Below are 23389 nucleotides of genomic sequence, written 5' to 3' on the forward strand. Positions count from 1 at the left end.
CTCCCCCCAAGTGAAATGCAGCTATCAAATACACCTGTGCTTTCCTGCTACCATACAGTACTGTGGGAAAACCTTCAGCTACCCCTCATTTCGTTATATTTTGCTTCCATTTAGCCTGTCTTTCTTGTAATTTTCAAAGTGGTGTTTAGCGGGTGTTCTCCAGACTTTCTGAAAGTTCTCTGGACATAGCTACTTTTATACTCTATTTAAGCATAAAAAGGCACCTAACTCAAAGGATGAACCAGTGTTGTGTCTACATATAACAGAAAACTGAGCAAAGAAGTGTGTTTAAATTGTATCTTTAGGCACTTTAATATTAGCAGTCTGTCCCAAAAACATTTCTTTAGCCAAATCTACTAAAAATCCCAAAGCTAACACAGACTGGCATAAAAAACAGCAAGAATGTTATTCCTTAAAATATGGGATCCAGAAAAGATCTGAGAGATTCATCTGGTCCTTCAGCTGAATTTCAGTTGTTCACTGAGGCCTCATTAGAAATTGTCTCGGTGGAAGGGTGGCTGTCAGGAAGCCATATTTTAAGGAAGAGGAAACTGGAGGGAAAGGGTGATGTAGTGATGAACCCAGATATTCAATTTTTGGTTCAAATCATCGTCAGTATGTGTAGAGAGGGCCAGGAGAAAGGTAAAACAGTGTATATAGCCATCTGTGAGATGCAATGGAGTCTCTGCCCTGGCAGGATTTCAGCCAGTAGTGTTGGGGACTTTGATCTTTAATGGGAAACAGCTGATTGGTAATGACTTTATTTCTCCCCATGGCAATGATCCAAAACACAGTCTTCATGCAGTAAAAGAATACTTGGATGACAAATCGGACTGGCCTCCCCAGATCACAGAGAGCCAGCCAACATCCAAAAAGAGCGTTTAATGTCCTTTAAGAATCCCAGAGAACTATTCCTGAAGGTTATTAAAAGAAATTACAACAAAGTTTGCCTAAGAGAGTTCAGACTGTGATGAAAGATGGCCATACCAATGCTTGGCATAATCATCTTAAATCGTGAAAATGTAAAATATTTTCATTGTGTCATTGTACAGGGAAACTCTTCCAAGTTTTGTTTTCTCTTATTTATTTATTTTTGAATATGTGTTTAGACTGATGTGTTTTCTGATCTGATTGGTAACTTATTGACTGGAATAAGACTCAGAAAACATCCCCACAGTCTGAAATTCAAACGTGTTTCAGGAAATAACTCCATAAAAAGGATCAAATCCATGTGGATGCATTTTTCAGCTAATCATTACTAGCATTACCTGCTGCAGGACTTGCCAAAGCAAACACGAGATCCTTGTGCAAATGCTCCAACACATCCCGGAAAGGTGAGCAGTAACCGCATGCCTAAGTTGCCTGCTGGCAGCTGACGTATCCATATGACGAACACGTTGTAATACTGAGAGGATTTAAAGAAAAGTGGGAAAGTGGAATGGATTTATTTTTTCTTTAATTTTTAAAAAAAAATTACAAGCAGTGGATGAAATGAGATTGTGAAAGGTAAGGTGTCGCTGAGTTAATCTAGCTAAGAAGCTGTTTGAAAGAAGACCGCCACTCACACCAAACTCTATTGAGAAAACTGCCAATTTTAAGACTAGAGCACATCTCGGTTTTCATAATAGCGTATATCACCAGGAGCTTATTTTGAAATTGATTACACTTTCTGATATGCTGTCTTTCCATAAACATAACTATTATTATTGTTATCATTCATTTCAACATTTTGTTTTCTAACTAGGAAACAATGAATTCACATGTTTGTTATAATTCTTCGTTTATTTATCTGGAAACAGAAGCCTCTGAGGTAAAAGCAGTGACGCTAACAACTATTTACTGTTTGTCGCATCGCAGAGGAGCACACCCTGCTGCATCCGGGTGTCCTCAAGCTGCACCTGTTGCTGTTTAACCAGGATAAACAGTGCTATTCTTTCCAAGACGACCGCTACAAATGCCTGTGCTACCGTACTGTTTACTATGCCAGGAAAAACCGTATGCTCCAATCATAGATTACATATCTTCACAATTATGAGTGTTTTGAATGCGGCATGCCAGAATTACCCAGTAACATGCTGTGATATTTCAATTTCTCAGTAGTTTCTGAACGGAAATGTATTAGACTAGTAAGTAAGAAGGAAATCCAGTTTTATCGGATGTTTTAATTGGGATATTATACATGTTTTATCCTCTTATTCCTTTTTCTAGTTTTAAGTCTACACTTTACGATATGGTGTTTTTTGTCTTCTCGGGGGATTACTTCTTATAAAATACACGTTTAAGACAGAAATGTTCTAAAATATAAATTAGAATATTTGAAAAATCTGTCACAAACGTGTTTAAATTTAAAGATATATTGTTATTTAAAACAAACTGTATTGACTTTTTTTCCCCCCCCAGATGTGAAATCCTGGACTTTAAACCTCTAAAACTTTTTTTTTTTATTCAGGAGTGCCGGGAATTAACTGTAAGTTGGAAAATTTGTAAATTTCAAAACTCATGGATAACATTATAATGATGTTTTAGCTTTAAAAATGCGGATGGGTTAACCATTATTGAAACTGATTTTTGGTTCTTACCAATATTGTTATTTTAGGGCACAGACCTTACATTGGGTGGTGATATAATACATTTGTTAAGCACTGTACCTCTAGCATCCAGTAACTCACTAAGACCATTATTTTGGTACACTATATGTCTTTTAGAGTGAATCTAGTAGTATGTGATCAAAAAAGTTTTTCAATATTAAAATGCAGATTTTATTTTGTTGTTTTACATCCAGCCTGTAAATATAAACACTGTAACTCTCCAGGCTGCAATGGAAACCCTGCCAGCCGGTTGGACGGTGTACACCTGTGAGCAGGAAAGAGCTGAGACAGGCCTGTTGAAGGGAGAATCTGATGATACTAAAGCAAACACGCATATTCAAGATCTGTTCCATGAAGATGCAAAGGCAAGATGTTCAGTGTGTCAGCTCAAATGAAACAATTTGTAGGATCATTGCAGGCTGTTGTTAAAATGACTTCAGATAAGCCAGTGCTGCTACGGTTGTATTTCTGTGTTTAGGGTTTTCAGCAGTCTAATCAGCCATGGTGGAGGATCAAAGTATTTGTGTGGGAGCCGGTGCTTTTTGGCACCTGGGATGGAGTCTTCACCACCTGCATGATCAACATCTTTGGTGTGGTTCTGTTCCTGCGTACTGGCTACCTGGTGGTTAGTAAACAGACTATCTTTCACTTTGTGTATTGTAGGTAATAGAACAGCTAATCCACTTTAAACTCTCCCCGCGCTAATAAGATGCTAAAAGGCTGAATTCTGTTAAATGCAACTGCCATAATGGGGCTTTAAATTTGAGTCTAATAACCGTGCATGGTGGATACACTGCAGTGGAAAAGGATTTTTCACTTCTTGATTTCTTATTTTTGCGTATTTGTCATGTTTAAATATTTCAGCTCAGACAAAATACCTGGGTGAAAATAAATGCAGTTCTTAAGGTTTTTTTTCCTCATGGCCCTTTGTGATAAAGTAATTTCCCCTAAACCTAATAACTGGTTGTGCCATCCTTGGTAGCAAGAACTGTAATCAAGCATTTGTGATAACTGGCAATAAGTCTTTGGTATCACCACGGAGGAATTGTTTTAATTCAGCTGCCCTGAATGTTTTTAAGCATGACCGGACATGCTAAAGCATGAATCACACTACCACCACTATGTTTGACTGTTGGTATGAGGTTGTTTTTATGAAATGCTGTGTTAGTTTGACATCAGATGTAACAGGACTCAAGCCTTCCAAAGAGTTCCGCTTTTGTCTTATCAGTCCGCAGAATATTTTTCCATCAAGATTTTTTCTGGCAAACATGAGACGAGCTTTTGTGGTTTTATTGCTCAGCTGTGGTTTTCTCCTTGGAACTCTTCATGGATGCCATTTTTTGCCCAGTTTTTTTCTTATTGACCTTAACAGAGGCAAGTGAGGCAGTTCTTTAAATGTTGTTCTGGGTTCTTTTGTGACCTCCTGGATGAGTCATCGATGCTTACTTAGACTAATTGTGGTCAGCTGGCCCCTCCTGACATGGTATACCACTGATCCAAATATCCAAATTATCTGTCTTTGTGGATAATTGCTTTGACCGTGGTTCCACTGGAGTCCCAAATTCACTCCATAAGACTTACAGATGTCAGTGACTTGGTTTCTCATCCGTTCTTGAGTTTCTTTAGATTATGCCATAATGCTCCAGTTACCACTGTCTATTATTACAATTTATCTGATTATGTGAAACATTTAAGTGTGACAAGTATGCAAAACACAGACATCTAGGAAGAGGGTAAATACTTTTCACAGCACTGTAGTAGCAGACTAAAGAATCAAAAAGAAATCACTAATTACCAAATTTTATTTTGTATGTTTTCATTTTTATACTTTATAATGGCTTAGCTTCATGTTTGGCTTTCTGCTTTCAGCTCATCCACATTTTTTAGCACAGTTTTTAGCTTCACATATAGTTAAGTATGTGTCATCATGACAATTGATCCAGAACACTGTAATAGCCATGTGTCATCACAGGACACAGCTACAAAGAGACCCAGTGATTGTAATTGCTACATCCGTTTGGCCTTAGCTTGACAGCTAAAATCTAGTTTGCTGTGTGGAAAACAGGGTTTCTCTTTCAGAGAGAGACGCATCTTATCAGAAATGTCTGAGCAAATAAAAAAAAAAAAAAGTGCTGGTCCACCACACCTGTATAGCATCTGCATGTCTCTTTTTTTCTATTAGATAGAAAATTGTAAACAAATACAAGGAGGAGAAAAGAGGAGTGATTAAAAAAATGCGAGAGAATGGAGAAAAAGGTGAAGATAGGATTATTTAAATGAACTGAATACAAAGCACTAAACAGAGCAGGATGTCATGTGCAGAAGATGTGTACAATACAGGTGGTATATTGGCCCAAAATATATCCAGTTCACAACTGCAGATGCATATTGTGGTGTAGTTTGTGCAGTGATCACTCTGTACTTTGGATCTTTGCTGTTTCCTCACATTATCCAGGGGAACACAGGAGTGCTGCTTGGGATGGTTCTCGTCTCCATGGTTGTGTTGGTTGCTTTAGTGACAGTTATGTCAGGAATCGGAGTGTCTGAACACTGTGGTGTTGGGAGTGGAGGAATCTACTCCATGATCTCTACCATCCTAGGGGGAAGGGTCGGGGGCACTGTTGGCCTCCTTTATGTGTTTGGGCAGGTGAGTGAATTTGAACACCGCTAAAATTGTTTGTTTGTAATATTTTATCCCTTAAGAAAATCATGGAATGCACAAACTGAATTTCCTTCCTTCTATCTCGTGTCACTATTAATGCTCTCTACCACTCTGCAGTGCGTCGCTGGGGCGATGTACATCACGGGGTTCTCCGAGTCAGTGGCAGAACTGCTGGGTCTTCAGACTCAGTGGGCGGTGCGCTGCATGTCAGCAGCAGTGCTGCTAGGTCTGCTTGGAATCAACTTGGCTGGTGTCAAGTGGATTGTCAGACTTCAGCTGCTCCTCCTGGCTGTTCTGGCCATCTCTACCCTGGACTTTGTCATTGGCACATTCACACACCTTGACCCAGGTAACGACCGTCACTATGATCACGATGAAAACGAGAAACAAAAAAAATCAACAATCGGTTACTGTATCAAAGACGAGAGAGACAGTCACAGTTATAGTTACATTTTTTCATGCATTAGGAAGATTTGTGTGAAAATTAGGAGGCTAGGATGGCTGCTGGTCAGAAGTAGTTGTAGTGGAGTCTTTAATTTGACTCTTAATTTCTGTAAGAATCCAACATGGCTTTTAAGTATTGTTTGCTGTTAATAAACACCTACTGTATAATATTTGATACATACAATTTTTTGTGAGTTTTTGAGACTCATACATCATCAGTGTCATTTTTCCCCCACCCTGAAAAACAGCTAAATAAATTGCACAATACATTTTTAAGCAATTTGAAAAAATGCCAGATGCAGGAAATACAATGCAGACTAAAAGTCATATGTGGAAATTAAAATTTAATTAATTATTTTTAAAGAAATTTGTTAAATAGCTCAATAAATTCACAATCTTCTGGCAATTACGTGATGATTCAGGCTTTAAAGGTTTAAAAAGCATTAGTACACAAAACATCTAGAGCTGAAGCTGTCTTTGACTCTTTGAGTGTTTGAGTATCAGATCTCTAGTAGAATATAAAGAGAAGCCTGGCTCATGTTGCAGGGAACACTAGTGTTTTGTATAAGGCTTTCCAGTTATAAATACCAATACTTTATTATGCTGTATTTGTTTTTGTTATATCTCATTCTCCTTAACTCACTATTAAATTTTCGGGTGGGGGGGGCTTCCAAAGAGGCAGTGTGGTGGAAGGAGTGTGGGAACCTGTTGTGACCTGTTTTAGTCAGTAGGTGTAGCTGCAGTATCACTTATTTTACTTATTTTACAGACATTCCTCTGTCCATTAACCTGTTTATTTCTTTCACACTTTAGCGATTAGTTAATGTGTATTGTTATGTTGTATTTTGAGATTTTAAGTTTGAAAATTATTTTATTTTTTTAAATTTTATTATTATTGTGAGTATTTTTTTTTTGGGTGCGGTGGAGGGGGTATTTTTTTGTTGACCTCCAGGAAGTCCTTCCCTACATTTCCTGTTCTCACTGATTATCAACTTCCTGCCGAGTAGGAAGAAAAAAGTGTTCCAGGAGTCAAATCAGTCTTTGAAAAACACATTTCACACAAGACCCAAGAGTTCTCACATACATGATAAAACATTCATACATTTCTTTTTAAAACTGAGAGATTACCTTACCTGTCTTGTTAGTTTTTGTTGGATTTAGCTCGACTACTTCAGGTGAAATTAAAACCAGACTGCCTACTGCTCTACACCTCCCAACTCCCAGTCTTGTTTAAAGCACACTTGGTAGAGACCAGTTTTCAGCCCTTAAGATCTGTACAACCAGCCATAATGACCACTCCAGATTTTTCCAATTAAGAGCAGCTCTGTGTGTGTTTTGGTGACCTAATGGTTGGCAGAGGACCAGCAGGTCTCCATGCTAGCTAAAACGGCCCAGATTAACATGAACTCACTGAACACTGAGACACATCCTGGAGGAAAGGAGCCACCGCCAAAAGCATGTGGTCATAGTTTGATAACATGTCCCCAATTTTCACACGCCATTGTATAGCTCTATCACAGCTTAGGCATGTCTGGTTAACCACATATTCCATCAAAATTTCACTTTCTATGGACATGATTGCTAATATGTTTGGCAGAAATTGCCTTTGTAAACACTGCAATCAGTATTTTCCACCTCTGTCATGATCAGAAAGGCAAAGTTTAGAGTTCACAGATTGTCAATCAGCAGAAAATTATCAGAGTTGGTTTTAATTATAATGTTTTGCCCCTGTAATGTTTCACTAACTTTTATCCCTAGCAACAAAAATCACAGATATCGGGTGCTGGCTTTGACCATCCCATGTTAATTGTTAGTAATCATTAAGATGAATTTAGGAGTGTTTCTATCTATTTAAGTATCTATGTATATGAACTCTTGACTTACAAACCTGGTTTTCCCATTCACTAAAATGTCAAAGAAGTGGATTGCAGCAAGTCCTTTTTGCAGCACTGTAAGAGTTGGAGTTAAAATTAAAGTGTTGCATAACTGCAGCATGTAACACAGTCCTGAATAGTTCACAAGTCTGTAAGCACAGTAAATTATTCTGACAGTAATGCCGCCCATGTATTGTCTCTGCAACCAAACAGTTTAACCACAAACCCTTCTGATTGTGGTGCATCGTTGAATTACGCTCTGACACGCCTCACCCTGTCCTTATACTTGAAGTCTATTCCCCACAGAAAAGGAAGCCATAATGTGCTCCTTGGGTCTGGGGTTTAGGGTGTTAACCAGACTCACCCACATTTTTGGAAAATGACAAAGAGAGAGAGCCGGAACTGAGATCTGAAGCCTGCTGCTACTCCAGAGACCACAACATCATCTCTCCCTGTGATTCTTACTATAATATATAGTTCTCGATCATCCCAGCAGGACCTGCTCCACCTCTGTAAACTCACAGCCTATGCAACATGCACGGCAATTTATGTAAGTTAGTGTGGGAGTGTAAGAGGTCATTCAGACTGAGGGAGAGGCCTCAGATGTTCATGTAATCTAACTACACATTCAGAGGCATGGTCAACTCAGAAATGAGCCCCACTCTGCCTGTAAACTTGCTCAATACAGAATAAGTAAACTGGAATGAAGACATTCTTGCCTTAGCTCGAGCTGGAAACATAGTAAATAGGCTTATAAAGCTCTACATCTCTACAAAATGCTATGGATCAAATTGAAGACGTGTCAGGACAAGTCTTCTAGCTGTGTATTAAAAAGGATCATCAGCCTAGTGGGAGTTACCTTCTGATTCAGTATTATATATTGGATTCTTTGATGAATAAATATTAGGGGTAATAATGGTTGCTTGCACGCTGCAAACTTCATAAAGAAGGCCCCACATAAAGCAAGCAATTGTCAGTTAATTATGGTAATTAGATGACTTTACTTATTTGGAAACTGGGAAAGCTCCGGGGTATAATATTATATATTGTGGACATCTATGGTCAAAGTTTTCTTCATACACATTTTAATATTACTTTTACAATACTATGCAAAAGTCTTGAGTCACCTCTTATGGATAAATAGGTGGATGGTCTTGAGAAATAGTTCTCCAGGTTTTCTAAAGGACTTTTAGAGTTGTTCTTCAGACATTTCATTGCTTTTTCACTCATATTTAGTCCAGTCCTTGTACCTGACCATTTTCAGAAGAATGATTTAACATGGACCTTGTAGGAAATGGTTTCAGTGGAAGGGCAGCTGTCAATGAATTCATTTTTTAAAGGAAAAGAAATGGGGAAGAAAGGCTAAAGTATGCAAAATTGCACAAGAACTGGATTTATGTGTGAAACCTGAATCCAAATGTGAAATCTTTGGTTGAAATCATTATCGGCATGTATGGAGGAGGTCAGGAGAGATGAACAACAGTGAGTGTCTACAGCCATCTGTAAAACACAGAGGAGGCTCTGTCATAGTTTGGGTCTTTATTTCAGGTAGTGGTGTTGAGGACCTTGTAGATACATAATTAACGAATGCAGAAAAGTACCATCATATTTTTAATCCACCTTGTGTAAAGCTTCTGCTTGGCAACTTCATTTTTCAACTTGGCAATGATCTCAAACACACTGCCAATGCAACGAAAGTAATACACAATGGCTTAAACGGGGTCTCTGGATCTTGTGTGAAGTCTTATGATGCTGTAGTTTTTAAAATGAGGTGTAGTTTGCAACAGGGCCCAACCCAAATCTTTGCCAGCCTATCATTGTTATTATTCCTAGAGAAAATGAGGGGGACAATTTGCAGTGAATGTAGTACATATAAGGATTTTATATTAAAGTGTAATGAATATGTGAATGCTCCAAAATAAGTACTTGGAGGGCTTAGCCGTGAGAGCTGGCAGAGTTGAGCCCACTTGGATGTTGGACTATGATGTTGTAATATGGGTGGGGTGCTCTTGATGCAGTTTGACACTGGCTGCCCTGGGTTTGTTAGATCATGATTGTTTGGATAGAGGGCGATCCTAGTGGGTCACAAAGTGAACAGGAGTTTTTTTGAGCTTTTTTGACCTCATTAAACGCATATGCTAGAGATCATACAAAGCTGGAACAGAGAGTGTATCCAGGCCTTTTCTTTTGGCCTTTTGTAAAACAAAAGGGAAAAAATGAGCATTCTTTTCTCTCTCTCTCTCTCTATGTGTCTCTCCCTTTCTCGCTCTTTCCTCCCGCTCTCTGTCTCCCTCTCTTGCTCACTTTCATTCTTTCTTCCAAACTTGGAAGCTGCTGAGCTTCTGAAAAGGGTGGTAACTTCCTTTTGGATAAACATGTCATTAATCTGAGAGAACACATTCTTTCCCATCACAAGATAACCAAGAGGGAAATGTCCGGTTTTGTAACATAGGCGGGTCCTTCAGACTGCGTAGTTTAAATGGCCCCCTTCACACATTCAGCAAGCTGACCTGACCTAGAGCCATCCCTGGCATGCCTTTAGTCTGTAGATTTGAAAGGTGTCACCGGTTGTTGTTGCCATTTATTTTGACTGAAATAGACTTTGCGGCATTTATTTACTTGGTGTTATATTGCTGACTATGATGCAGATGTTGTTGAGTTATGGAGGGCTCTAATGACTATGCAGATGTAATGCTGTACTGTTCAAACACCTGGTATATAGTGCTGTATGTTTTTCCTTTCTGTATGCTGTGATTTCTTATACAGTTGATCTAATTTTCTGCACAAAGCGTAGCTTAAAAAGTCAGGAAAAGGACAAATATGGTGACTGCTTATTAATCTAAGAACACATTATTAATCAATTTGTGAGAGTGATGTGTTTTAAAATCACAAGGTAACTGCTGGCCCTATGTAGCAGCTACAAACATTTTAAGATTGGACTAGACTGCAACATTTGTTGGGTTGTATTAATAGGAAGTGAGAAATAGAAACTCATTATTATAATTGTTCCTTAAACATGTTAAAGAAGCAAATGTTTCTTCTTCTTCTTTATTTTTAAACCAGTTTATTCCCTTATGCACTAGAGAAATAACCATCATTATTCCAGGTGGAGCTGCTATGTGTCCCTTCATGAACTGATTTCAAACAGATGAATGTTACATAAGATAGAAAGTTAAGTATTCTTGTTATGAGTCATTTACAGCCTGGGATTGTGTGTTTGTTGCCTAAAATATTGATACATAAGTAAAAGCCTAACAGAGAACTGACTTTTCATGTCTAAAGAAAGACCTGAAACTAATTTTCATACCTCTAGCTAATGGATTTTTCATAGTTTCTTCCTCCTTCATCATCATTTAATGTTCACAACTGTTTACTCAGTGAAGAAATGCTGGTAATTCTCACATGCCTTTCTGTATTGATGTGCTTTATGTGAGTTTGTCTCCACTTTCAGAGCACGGTTTCATTGGTTATTCAGCTGGGCTGCTCAGTAGCAACATTATGCCAGATTATACCACTGGGGAAAACTTCTTTACAGTATTTGGGGTTTTCTTCCCTGCTGCTACAGGTGAGTAGATCCTCAACAACTTCTTTTAGATTTCTGTATTTCACACAAAAAGAAAATCCCAGAATAGGAAAAGCATGCAAACATTCAAATCCTGCTTATCATTCTTTGCTTCATATGCAATGTAAAAATAAAGTTTGCATTGACAAGCACCTTGTGTACATTTTGTGGTTTGCCCATTTTTGTGTGTGTTGTAGGGGTTATGGCAGGCTTCAACATGAGCTCAGACCTTCAGCGACCTGAGCACAACATCCCCGTGGGAACACTAGCAGCTGTCTTCACCTCGTACGACAACACCCCAAATCCACTAAAACATACACATATCTATACAGTGCTGTCAAACAGTATTTACCCTCTGCACAAGTTCTTGTTTTTTCCATATCTATCAAATTCACATTTAAATGTTTCAGATCATCAAACAAAGTTTAACATTAGGCAAAAATAACCCGAGTAAATATACATGCAGTTCAATCCTACCTGCCCTGTGTGAAAAAGTAATTTCCCCCTAAACCCAGTAGTTGGTTGTGTCATCCTTAGTTGCAATAACTGCAATCAAGCATTTGTGATAACTGGCAGAACTTGCAGAACTGCTGTGATTCAACAACATTGGAGGGTTTTTGGGGTACAAATGGATTGTATAAGGTTATGTCAAAGCATTTCAATTGGATATAAGTCAGAACTTTGGGTAGACCTCTCCACAACTTTCATTTTTGTCTTGTGAGACATTAAGAAGGTGGACTTGCTGGTGTGTTTTGGATCATTGTTTGGATCATTGTCCTGCTGCCTAACACAAGTGTGTGTGCGCTTTAGTGCACGAACTGATGGCCGGACATTCTCCTTCAGGATTTTCTGGTAGAGAGCACAATTCATGGAGTGATGAACTACAGAAGTCATCAAGGTCCTGAAACAACAAAGCAGCCCCAAACCATCACACTACCACCACCGTGTTTGGCTGTTGTTCATGGGAAAGGCGACTCAAACCTTCCAAAATATTATATTTTTGGTTTCATCACTCCACAGAAAATTTTCTCCACAGTCTTGGAGATCATGATTTTTGGCAAATGTGAGACAAGCCTTTGTGTTCTATTTGGCCAGCAGTGGTTTTCTTATTGTTGAATCATAAACACTGACCATGACTAGGCGAGTGAGGCCTGAAGTTTTTTAGATGTTGTTCTGGGTTGTTTTATGACCACCTGGATGAGTCGTTGATGAGATCTCAGAGTAATTGTAGTAGGTCCGCCTCTTCTGGGAAGATGCACCACTGTTCTCAGTTTTCTGCAGTTGTGGATAACGGCTCTCTCTGTGGTTCACCGGAGAACCACAGACAGTCTTAGAAAATGACTTTGAAACTCTTTCTGGATGAACAGATGTCGCCGACTTTGTTTCTCATTTGTTCTTGAGTTTCTTTAGCTCGTGGCATGATGTGCTGCTTTTTGAGATCTTTTAATCTAATTCATTTTGCCTATTGAATTTGATCTCAACTTTCCAAAAAATGTGGTTAAACACAGGTAATTCTTGATTTAAGAGGGGGGACAATTATTTTTTGCACACACAGCCAGGTAGGTTTGGCTTGCTTTTTCTTCTTAATAAATAAAATCATCATTTAAAAACTGCAATTTGTATTTACTTTGATTATCTTTTTCTAATATTAAAACTTGTTTGATGATCTGAAACACTGAGATTTGATAAATGTGAAAAAGCAACAACTCAGGAAGGGGTGAGAAATACTCTTTAATGGCACTGTATACTTACATACAAAAACAATGGAAAAATTTACACACCACAGTACGCAATACTTAAACTAGATTAACTATGACTACAGTGATTGTACATTAAGAAATAGAAAGTACAGGAAAACCCTTTGTTAGATTTGGTGGATTGATCTTTCAGAAAGGTTTAATCCTATAAGTTTAGATTTTACTCTTGTGGTTTCTCGGTACACTGAGTGGGTTTTTCTTTTCCATTCACTGGAAAACAAAAGTAACCCGCTCTAAAAACACATCGCTATCAGACATTCACTTGTTGTGACTCAATAGTTGTTAGTAATTCTGCGCTGTACTTTTGGTGACCCACAGGTGGTTCCTGTATCTGGTCTTTGTCTTTCTCCTGGGGGCCATCTGCACCAGAGAAGCTCTACGCTGTGACTTCTTGATAGCTGAAAAGGTAAACTCCTCTCTGTGTTTCCATTCGGCTTTGTGAGGGGGGGCCTTCCAACAAAAGGGGAGAGGTAAGGGGACTTCCCATGGTGTCTCAGTATGTTAGTGGTGTGGTTAGTTTGTGTTCTGACTATATAATACTGCATAGCAACATTATATTCATATTATATTCAAATGTGGAAATAATTATCAATTTTAGACTTAGAAGTGGGGATTTTTGGGAGGGGGGGTGGCAGCAATAATTTTCAAAAGTCAGGGGAGGATTACCACTGTGTCGTCTAGTCTATCAACCATAAGTGTTTCAGAACTGGGAGGACCACTTGCTATAGTGCTAAAAGATTTAGTCTTATTTTTGCTTAATGTAGAAAATGTGCAGCTTAATATTTCAGGTTTTTCAGGATAGGAATATGTTGGGCGTGCAGATCCCCCCGTTTAGCACCTCTTTTTCCACAGAGCCATGCCACCGTCACATGTGCAGTTGGTGGTTTGGCATTGTCTGACCAAAAAAAGCAAAGTCTTCTCTTGCCTTCCCTGTTGCAATAACATGTGTTTCGCCAAAGCCTCCACTATACAGCTTTAATAGGCCTTTGATGCCTTGTGCACTGTGCACTTCTAACAAATCGGTCATATACAGTATTTTGTTTTGAGGACAGGGAATGAGAAATCAATGCATAAATTGTCTTCAGAAAGTGTTGCCCAGCTCCAAACAAATAAACTGATCATTTGTCTCTTGGTGTAGCAAACATTCAGCATACCATTACTGCAAAATGGTAAAAATCTCAAATTCATTATAAAATGATCGCACCTGAGTTAGACATTTTAATGAAATACGACCATTAGATGTTGCTTTGACCAAGTCCTTGACTTGCCCATCAGTGGTGATTTCTCATTGTTTTTACAGTGGGGCAAAAAAGTATTTAGTCAGCCACCGATTGTGCAAGTTCCCCCACCTAAAATGATGACAGAGGTCAGTAATTTGCACCAGAGGTACACTTCAACTGTGAGAGACAGAATGTGAAAAAAAAATCCATGAATCCACATGGTAGGATTTGTAAAGAATTTATTCGTAAATCAGGGTGGAAAATAAGTATTTGGTCAATAACAAAAATACAACCCAATACTTTGTAACATAACCTTTGTTGGCAATAACAGAGGTCAAACGTTTACTATAGGTCTTTACCAGGTTTGCACACACAGTAGCTGGTATTTTGGCCCATTCCTCCATGCAGACCTTCTCGAGAGCAGTGATGTTTTGGGGCTGTCGCCGAGCAACACGGACTTTCAACTCCCGCCACAGATTTTCTATGGGGTTGAGGTCTGGAGACTGGCTAGGCCACTCCAGGACTTTCAAATGCTTCTTATGGAGCCACTCCTTTGTTGCCCGGGCGGTGTGTTTTGGATCATTGTCATGTTGGAAGACCCAGCCTCGTTTCATCTTCAAAGTTCTCACTGATGGAAGGAGGTTTTGGCTCAAAATCTCACGATACATGGCCCCATTCATTCTGTCCTTAACACGGATCAGTCGTCCTGTCCCCTTGGCAGAAAAACAGCCCCATAGCATGATGTTTCCACCCCCATGCTTCACAGTAGGTATGGTGTTCTTGGGATGCAACTCAGTATTCTTCTTCCTCCAAACACGACGAGTTGAGTTTATACCAAAAAGTTCTACTTTGGTTTCATCTGACCACATGACATTCTCCCAATCCTCTGCTGTATCATCCATGTGCTCTCTGGCAAACTTCAGACGGGCCTGGACATGCACTGGCTTCAGCAGCGGAACACGTCTGGCACTGTGGGATTTGATTCCCTGCCGTTGTAGTGTGTTACTGATGGTGACCTTTGTTACTTTGGTCCCAGCTCTCTGCAGGTCATTCACCAGGTCCCCCCGTGTGGTTCTGGGATCTTTGCTCACCGTTCTCATGATCATTTTGACCCCACGGGATGAGATCTTGCGTGGAGCCCCAGATCGTGGGAGATTATCAGTGGTCTTGTATGTCTTCCATTTTCTGATGATTGCTCCCACAGTTGATTTTTTCACACCAAGATGCTTGCCTATTGTAGATTCACTCTTCCCAGTCTGGTGCAGGTCTACAATACTTTTCCTGGTGTCCTTCGAAAGCTCTTTGGTCTTGGCCATGGCGGAGTTTGGAGTCTGACTGTTTGAGGCTGTGGACAGGTGTCTTTTATACAGATGATGAGTTCAAACAGGTGCCATTCATACAGGTAACGAGTGGGGGACAGAAAAGCGTCTTACAGAAGACGTTACAGGTCTGTGAGAGCCAGAGATTTTCCATGTTTGAGGTGACCAAATACTTATTTTCCACCCTGATTTACGAATAAATTCTTTACAAATCCTACCATGTGAATTCATGGATTTTTTTTTCACATTCTGTCTCTCACAGTTGAAGTGTACCTCTGGTGCAAATTACTGACCTCTGTCATCATTTTAAGTGGGGGAACTTGCACAATCGGTGGCTGACTAAATACTTTTTTGCCCCACTGTATAAGGGGCTGGCTGTAGCGGAACTGGATTGGGCGTAGCTGTTGTGAGCTCTCATCCCCACCCCATCCTTTTTCACCCTCTGTTTGTTTTCCTTCTTCCTCCAGGTCTCCTTGGTGGGTTTCCTCTTTCTGCTGGGCCTCTACATCTCCTCCCTGGCTTCCTGCATGGGCGGCCTGTATGGAGCACCCAGGATCCTTCAGTGCATCGCCCAGGAGAGGGTCATTCCCTGTCTGGCCTTTTTGGGAAGAGGGGTGGGTGGATAGAGCCATGAAGGGAGGAATGTGTGAACTGAAAACTATTAGCTAGAGTGTTTTTGATGTCAATTGAAATTACTGAGGTGTATTCATCAGCCCTTACATGCAGAATAACGTCCAATACTATGACATCTAAAACTGATGCTTGCCTTACTTGGAATGAAAAAGGATTCACCAAAAAGACTCATTATTAAACGATGATTTATGAGTCTAAGGATTGGTTTTCAGTGTCGGTGTGCATATCGTGGGGGAGGATGAACTTGAGAGTAGCTTGAAGTCACCATAACTAGTCAAAGATTAATTTCAGGGTGCTAGTTGATTAAAACAGATATCTGCAGACTGAATTAAAATGAGGGCATCATCATTCTGTATATCTTCACACCACATGTAGACACAAAATGACTGTGAATAAGTTTGACACAGTGAAATTCCCCTAGAACTGAACTATAACATATTGCATTTTGACTGCAGTACTCTGTAACTGCATGCTTACTGTATTATTCTGTGAATCAAATACAAGTTGTATAGAGTAATTGGGATTGAAGTTGGTTTCTCTGATTGCCCAAAGTAACACACACATACATTGTAAATGAATAAGTGTGCTAAGTTAGGCTCTAAAGGGTGTATGGATTCAGAGGGACACGGTCACAGGTTTGCCTAATTATAGAGCAAGCACTCCACAGAAGTGAGTGGACTGACTTTATTGCATCAAAGAGTTACGACACATTGCTGCAAAACACATGCACACATAGTCACGTTAACAACCTGACCTCTTCCACCCCAGTTTTCCTCAGACTTCTCTGGATGGCAGCAGTATCTGACCTCTCTCAGCAGGCTGGAATGAGGCCCTAGACATCTTGGCCCAAATCAAAGCCCCAGAACAAACGCAGGAAGGGAGACGGGCAGGGCCCTGCTCCGCTGTATGCTCTGGAGGCCCTCCAGCACACAGCAGTGCTCCTTAAACAGTGAGATAGGACCTGGGAAATAAAAGCAAACTAGTTAACAAACCACATGTTAAAGCCATTTTTCCATTTTGAGAAAAGCAATTATTGTTGGGGGCATTGTTTTATTCCATTCATTTAACTGTGAATGCTGAACACTATTTAAGTTGTAAACGCAAACATATTCTTTATTTATGCTGTGTGTGTTTGATTTAATTAAATGTAATGTAGGCATACTCATGGAAAAATAGCACCAGAACCTTTTTAAAAGTCGAAATAGCTTTCTCATGGGCGTCACAGCTATCTCATGTCAGACTGGCCAGAAGAAGTCCAGATGAAGTCATAGGAAGATTTTGTGTAATGGATTTTTTTTTTATTTACTCAATACGACCCACATTTTTCAAGCTATAAAGCTTACATTTGTCAGCAACATGAATAAGTAATCATCTGATTGTTACTTGTTGGTAAATCAAACACTGAACATGAACTTTTGAAAACTCAGTGGACAACAGCAGGAAAAGATCACTCATCGGTGTTTTATTTAACTCAGATTCAGCTTTATGTTCGTTTTCATTGTGTCTCTGTTCCTCTGGATTGGTGTTTTCCCCCCTTTGCTCAAAACTAACATCGATTTTACTTGGCAAAGGGTTAGCTGTGGCAAATGTACAAAATCCCAGGAAGAATAAGACATTTTTCTTTGTCACACAAAATGTGTTGAGTTAGAGGCACACAATACGTGCATTTGGTACATTGTAACAGGAATCGCTAATATCGTGTGACCTTTTCTCCCTGACAGAAAGGCCCAAACAAGACCCCGGTGGCGGCTATCTTTCTGACGAGCCTGGTGACGATGGCCTTCATTTTCATCGGCCAAGTTAACGTACTGGCGCCCATCGTCACCATCAACTTCATGCTCACCTACAGCTTTGTCGACTACTCCTACTTCAGCGTGGCCATGACCTCCCACCTTCAGAATAAAGATAAGAGGGACACCGCCATAGTGGGCAAAAGAAACCAGCGCAGGTCCACCAGGCACAGCAGCACGTCACTGATTCAACCCAATCTTCCAAACTATGGCAGTGATGGCGGGAGTCCGCAGAGTAAAGGCACTCTGCTGGAGTTCACTAGGGACATGGACCAGATATTTCCACCTGTTTCAAATGTGGACTCTGCAGCTGAGAAGACCTCCTGCATGCAAGACATGAACAACACGTCCAAGAACAGAAAGGCTACTGCTAAGCAGAAGCTAATGGACAGCTTTGGTTTGGACTCGAACTCCAGTGTTTCCTCAGAAGAGAAAGAAGAGGGGACAAGTTCTGCTTCACTAGCAGAGGAAGACCAGGGGCCAGGTGGAGGAGGAGAGCTCAAGGCTGGAGAGGAGCCTCAAATCACGGGCTATACAGATGTTGGTCACGTTGAGCAGGATTTGCCTGCTGAGACTCACAATTACAGCACAGGTGATCAGATTTACCTATCAAACATTAGAATAGATTAAGGTATATTCTGTATCATAGAAGCTACCTACCTGTTTGACCCTTTCTTAAATCTTTCAGGCACTGGAGGTAAAGCAGAACACCAAAGCTTTGAAATCCAACCCAAGCACAATTCCTTCTATGCAAAGTTGTGTAACCGCTGGGTCGCTCTCATTGGGGTATGACAGACATTATTTGCTGTACAATATTTTGATTTTGTTCTCATGACTTTCTTGATATTTTTGGAATAATGTGAACGTATCCTTTGTTTTCTTTCAGGCATTGAGCTCCATATTGATTATGTTTGTTATTCAATGGGTTTATGCCTTAACAAACATAATATTTGCCTTGCTGCTCTTCTTCTACATCGGGAAAACAAGTCCTGGACTACCAAGAGGTGATTTCCACATGTTTATTTTCTTTTTAGAAGAACTAAGTGGATTCAGGATAAATTCATCTCCACTTAATATTTGTACTTGATCTTGAAACTTCAGAGATTAAAGTGCTTTTTTGAGCGCTTCATAGACTAAAATTATAAATTATTGTATTATTAAAAAATAAACATGAATACAAGCATAATGAGTCGTATGAGGAAAACAAAGCACAAAAAGAACAAAAGACACCAAAGTGGGGAAAAAAGGATTTAATCTTGATACCTAAAGGCAGTTAGGGTGACAATGCTAGCGTGTAGACATTTGTGTCTTCCTCCAGTGACATACTTCCCTAGACTATCACTGACCCACCATCCAACCCCTCAGGCTAAATGATGCTACAGGCAAACATAATGTTCTCCACAACTTCTCCAGAGTCTTTCACGTCTGTCACATGTGTTCAGGCAGAATTTGCTTTCACTATGAAAAACACAGGGCTCGACTGGTGGTTCTGCCAATTCTGGTATTCTATGGCAATTGCTAATTGGTCTCCAGAGTGCCAGACACTGAACACAGGGTACACTAGATGATGTCGACCCCTTAGGCCACCCTCATAAAGTCTCTTTCTGATTGTTTGGTCAGAAACATTCGCAATACTGGCCTGCTGGAGGTAATTTTGTAGGGCTCTGGCAATGCTCATCTTGGTCCGCCTTGCACAAAAAAATACATACGTCCTACTGATTGGTTAAGGATCTTTTACAGCCCTGTTCAGCTCTCCTATAGTAACTGCCTGTCTTCTGAAATCTCCTTCATGCTCTTGAGACTGTGCTGGGAAACAGTGGACTGGACAATCTCTACAGGTATCACCTCATGCTGTCAGTGGTGACAAATTCAAAACGTGGAAAAAAACCCTCTAGAGCTCCTCCTTTTAATTTCATTAACACCAAAGCAGCTGAAACTGGTTAACAACGCCCTCTGCTACTTAACTGACCTGATCAATATCCCAGACGTTTAGCAGACTTGATGCTATACTCAGATTAAAAAGTGTTCCTTTAATTTTTTTTTTGAGCAGTGTACATACTGGAAGAATAGTAAGAATAGCTGATTTAAAGGGAACCAAATAACTTTTCCTGTATCTTGAGTTGTTTAATAAGGCCTTTGAAATATTTTTTAAAAATATTTTAAAGCTGTAGTCTTATTTAAAGACTTATGTCACTCTTTAAAGGAAGTGAAGCACTGAAATAATTTCCATTTATCATTTATCTAAAGTAAAAGCAATCTATAAGTAATGTGTTACAAAACTGAACTTGCTGATCCTGTATTTATTTAATTATTTTTGGGGGGATTGTGTGTCATTCGATCGTTGACTTTTATTTCATTATGTGCAACCAAATCCTTCCTAAACTGCAATCTCACATTTACTGATTTAGATTTGGTTACCATACCATATGTCGTTACGTGACCCAGTAGCATAGTCGGCTGGGAGGTTCACTTGCAGCCTCTTTGCCTGGCAGCTGTTGTGGCTTAGGATTTCTTGAATAGCTGGATGTGACACCCTGCATCTGTGCAATAAACTCACCACATCAGTACGTGCCTCAGCCGTCTGACTCACGACATTTTTGAACACAAGCGTCAAACAAGTGTCAGACATTTGTTCCAGAAATGGAGATGTTTCCAATGGCACAGCACAGTTACTACCTCCTGTGTAGTGGCAGAGCTTCAGATACTCACAGCAGAAAAAGGTGTAAAATTTTAGCAACATAGAATGCAAAATTATTACAGCAGAAAATTATGTATTTCTTCCTGGTAGAAACGTAACGGTCTGGATTTTGATTAATTTGCAGGAATTGCAGCTCAGTTCAGCTTTTTCACGTGGTTCAAATCAACACTGAGTAGCATTTGCAGGTATTTATGATTTTATTTATGCACTGAAAAATCTTGCATCATTGATGTCTATTAAATAATGAAGAAGCCAATTTGGGTTTTATATGTGAGTTTAATTTGCTAAGAGTTATTTCTATGGCTGAACCATAATCCGACAGTGCTTTTATTATAAAATTGCAATGAAATCGAAAACCTCATAAGTTTTAAACTGTAAATGGTGTTGATTTCAGTTTTTGATTATTTTCTACATCGTTACGCCTGAAATTAATTTTTCTGTGTATTCTTCTCTTTCAGTAGAAAAGCATCACCCCGGGATGAGATCGTAGTGACGCCCTCTTTGTCTGGGACTCTGGGGCTGAAAACCAAGCAGCTGACGGAGGAAAATGCTGACTTTGCCTCTCGTCACCGCTGTCATCAATCGTCGTTCATCAGGGCCGACAATATGGTCCAACCACCATTTCACTGACCGAATTAAACACTGCCTCTGTTATGCGTCGCAGCTGACAGCCTGAATACCACATTTTCTGCCTCAAACGGTGTCTCATGTTGCACTACGGGCAGAATACTGCTCACATGTTAAGAATCTCAGTGGCTCGAATTGTTTTCCTGTGGTGGTTCAAGGAAATCAAAGCTTTGCACAAAGGTTATGTGGAAGAATAAGATACATCAGAGAAAGGCGATAGCTAAAATGTGCAGGTTTTCATGCAAACAGACAAATGCAGAGATTTATTATTTCCTCTTAATATAAACTTCAACTTTAACTCTTTCATTTTCAACTGTTTTTTTTTTTTTTTTGCCGTTCCATTACTCTAAAATGGCCTTTTAAGATGCAAAACTTTTAAAACATAGTGTATAGTTTATAGATGACAAATACTTTATCTTATATATGGGACTTTTTTTTGTCACAGCTGTTGAAATAATAATAATAGCAATAATGAAAAGCTAATCTCTGCCCCAATAACCTGTCCAGTTAGTGGTCCAGAGGTTGGTGAGGATGATTGATAATCCACAATCACTTTATTCAGTCTGTTGCTGTCACGAACTCTGATGCTGCTAACCCAGCAGAGCACAGCAAAGTACTTTACACTCACTACAGCTCATTGATAGAATATCTCTATCATTTTGCTGCATACACAGAACAAGGAGCTGTGTGGGCTGTAAAACTGCAAAAGTCTTCTATAAATGCCGATCTATTTCCAATCAAACCTAAAGCTAATTTCAGCTGCTCCCTTCTCATAAGGGATTGCCATAGTGATTAGCTCCACGTGTTTTGATTTGACAGCTTTACGCTGGATGCTCTTCCTGCCAGGATCTTGATCGGCCTTAGTAACCCATGCCACGAAGCTCTCGGTGCACAGTTTTTGTGCTGATGTTAATGCCAGAGGAAGTTTGGAGCTCTGCAGTCATTGAGTCTGTAAGGCGTCGGTGACTTTCATGCCCTTCACACCTCAGAACGCAGTAACCCTGCTCTTACCTTGCATGGTCTACCACTATGTGCCTGAATTGTTTTAGCTCCTAAATGCTTTTGCTTTGCAATAATAATATTGAGACATTTTACAAAGTACTTGTTGTGATAGTGATATCTATTACGCTACCATACTCAAATTCAGAGAGCTCTTTACAATCAGTTTTTTTTGAAAAAAATGTTTTTAAAGGTAGACTGCATGGATAGGTGCTTGGTGTTATACACCTGTGACAATGGGACTAAAAATACTTGAATTCCAAGTCTGTATAATGTGTTCACAGCATATCTGAAAGTATCAAATAATGAGTTTTTTTCCCCATGTGTGTAAAGCACTTTAACAGCTCTCCTGGTTAAAAAAAAGAAAGAAACAAAAACCTTTGAAGACACTATATGGTGTGAATTAAATGCATGCTAAATGTTTTTGGGGTGTTTTTTTTTTCAGTTACAAGTATGATCTGGAAGTATCACAAAGTTCAAGAGTCAGTGTTTGAGCAAAGCTGTGAAAACCACTTCCTCTTATCCTGTTTCTGTGAAAGCAACAGCCCGCCAGCAGGCACACAAGCCTGTAAACCTACTGATTACTTATTTTCTTATCACTGGGCTGAGCTGTAGAAGGGTTGGTGTGCTTTGTGCCTTTGCAGTGACTAAGAAGAAACCCTGTGCGGTTGGAAAAGTTAGTGACTTTCAGTTGATGCACAATGGCTTGAAATGTGAGCAGTGGGAATTAAATACACGATGGAGACAGGACTAAACTCTACTCACTTTTGGACCTACAGGATGTTTGGGCTTTGTGTCATGCGGGAATGAGATTAGAGCAAAATGTCTGCAGAAGATAAAATAATAATAATAATAATAATAATGTGGTTTGGTGAAAGTGCATTAAATTACAATCTTTCATTTGTTTGCTTGCTTTGTTTGCACCAACCACCAAAGTCACTGAAGCAAAAGTTCCAACAATGTGTGTTGCACAGCACTGGTTTGAGAGGCTGATTATGTTTACAATCAGTTATGTGTCAAGACAAATTTATGCATGTTTCTCTCTCTTTTTTTGTTGTTGCTTAATAGCCTAAAAAATGAACAAATGAACTGCAGAATAGTACATATTAATTACAGTTTCCCTTGGAATAAAATGTGCTATAAATAATGTTTGTCACCTAAAGACTTATCTGTTATTCTACCCATAAAACGAACTCCAATTCCCCCAGATGTTCCT

At 39.6% G+C, this 23389-nt stretch overlaps 1 protein-coding gene across 8 annotated transcripts; it reads left to right on the forward strand.

Moving 5' to 3' along the window:
• Positions 1-1144: 1144 nt before the first annotated feature.
• slc12a8 (solute carrier family 12 member 8) lies at positions 1145-23073 on the forward strand. 8 transcript variants are annotated; one of them, XM_040028321.1, is made up of 16 exons: positions 1341-1506; positions 1858-1995; positions 2401-2467; positions 2813-2953; positions 3067-3213; positions 5044-5235; positions 5368-5599; positions 11020-11133; positions 11328-11415; positions 13206-13293; positions 15894-16040; positions 17781-18441; positions 18538-18635; positions 18736-18853; positions 20672-20732; positions 21006-23073. In XM_040028321.1, the coding sequence occupies exons 2-16, from the start codon at positions 1955-1957 to the stop codon at positions 21175-21177; spliced, it is 2367 nt and encodes a 788-aa protein (XP_039884255.1). In that variant the 5' UTR covers positions 1341-1506; positions 1858-1954; the 3' UTR covers positions 21178-23073. The 8 variants fall into 8 exon arrangements, with proteins under 8 accessions (XP_039884257.1, XP_039884261.1, XP_039884255.1 ...); XM_040028323.1 differs by lacking the exons at positions 1341-1506; positions 1858-1995 and adding an exon at positions 1145-1334; XM_040028327.1 differs by lacking the exons at positions 1341-1506; positions 1858-1995 and adding an exon at positions 1147-1334 and having other exon boundaries at positions 2450-2467.
• Positions 23074-23389: the final 316 nt, after the last annotated feature.

The sequence above is a fragment of the Simochromis diagramma genome, unplaced genomic scaffold, assembly GCF_900408965.1.
Source record: "Simochromis diagramma unplaced genomic scaffold, fSimDia1.1 OVJJ01000343.1, whole genome shotgun sequence".
Taxonomy (NCBI): domain Eukaryota; kingdom Metazoa; phylum Chordata; class Actinopteri; order Cichliformes; family Cichlidae; genus Simochromis; species Simochromis diagramma.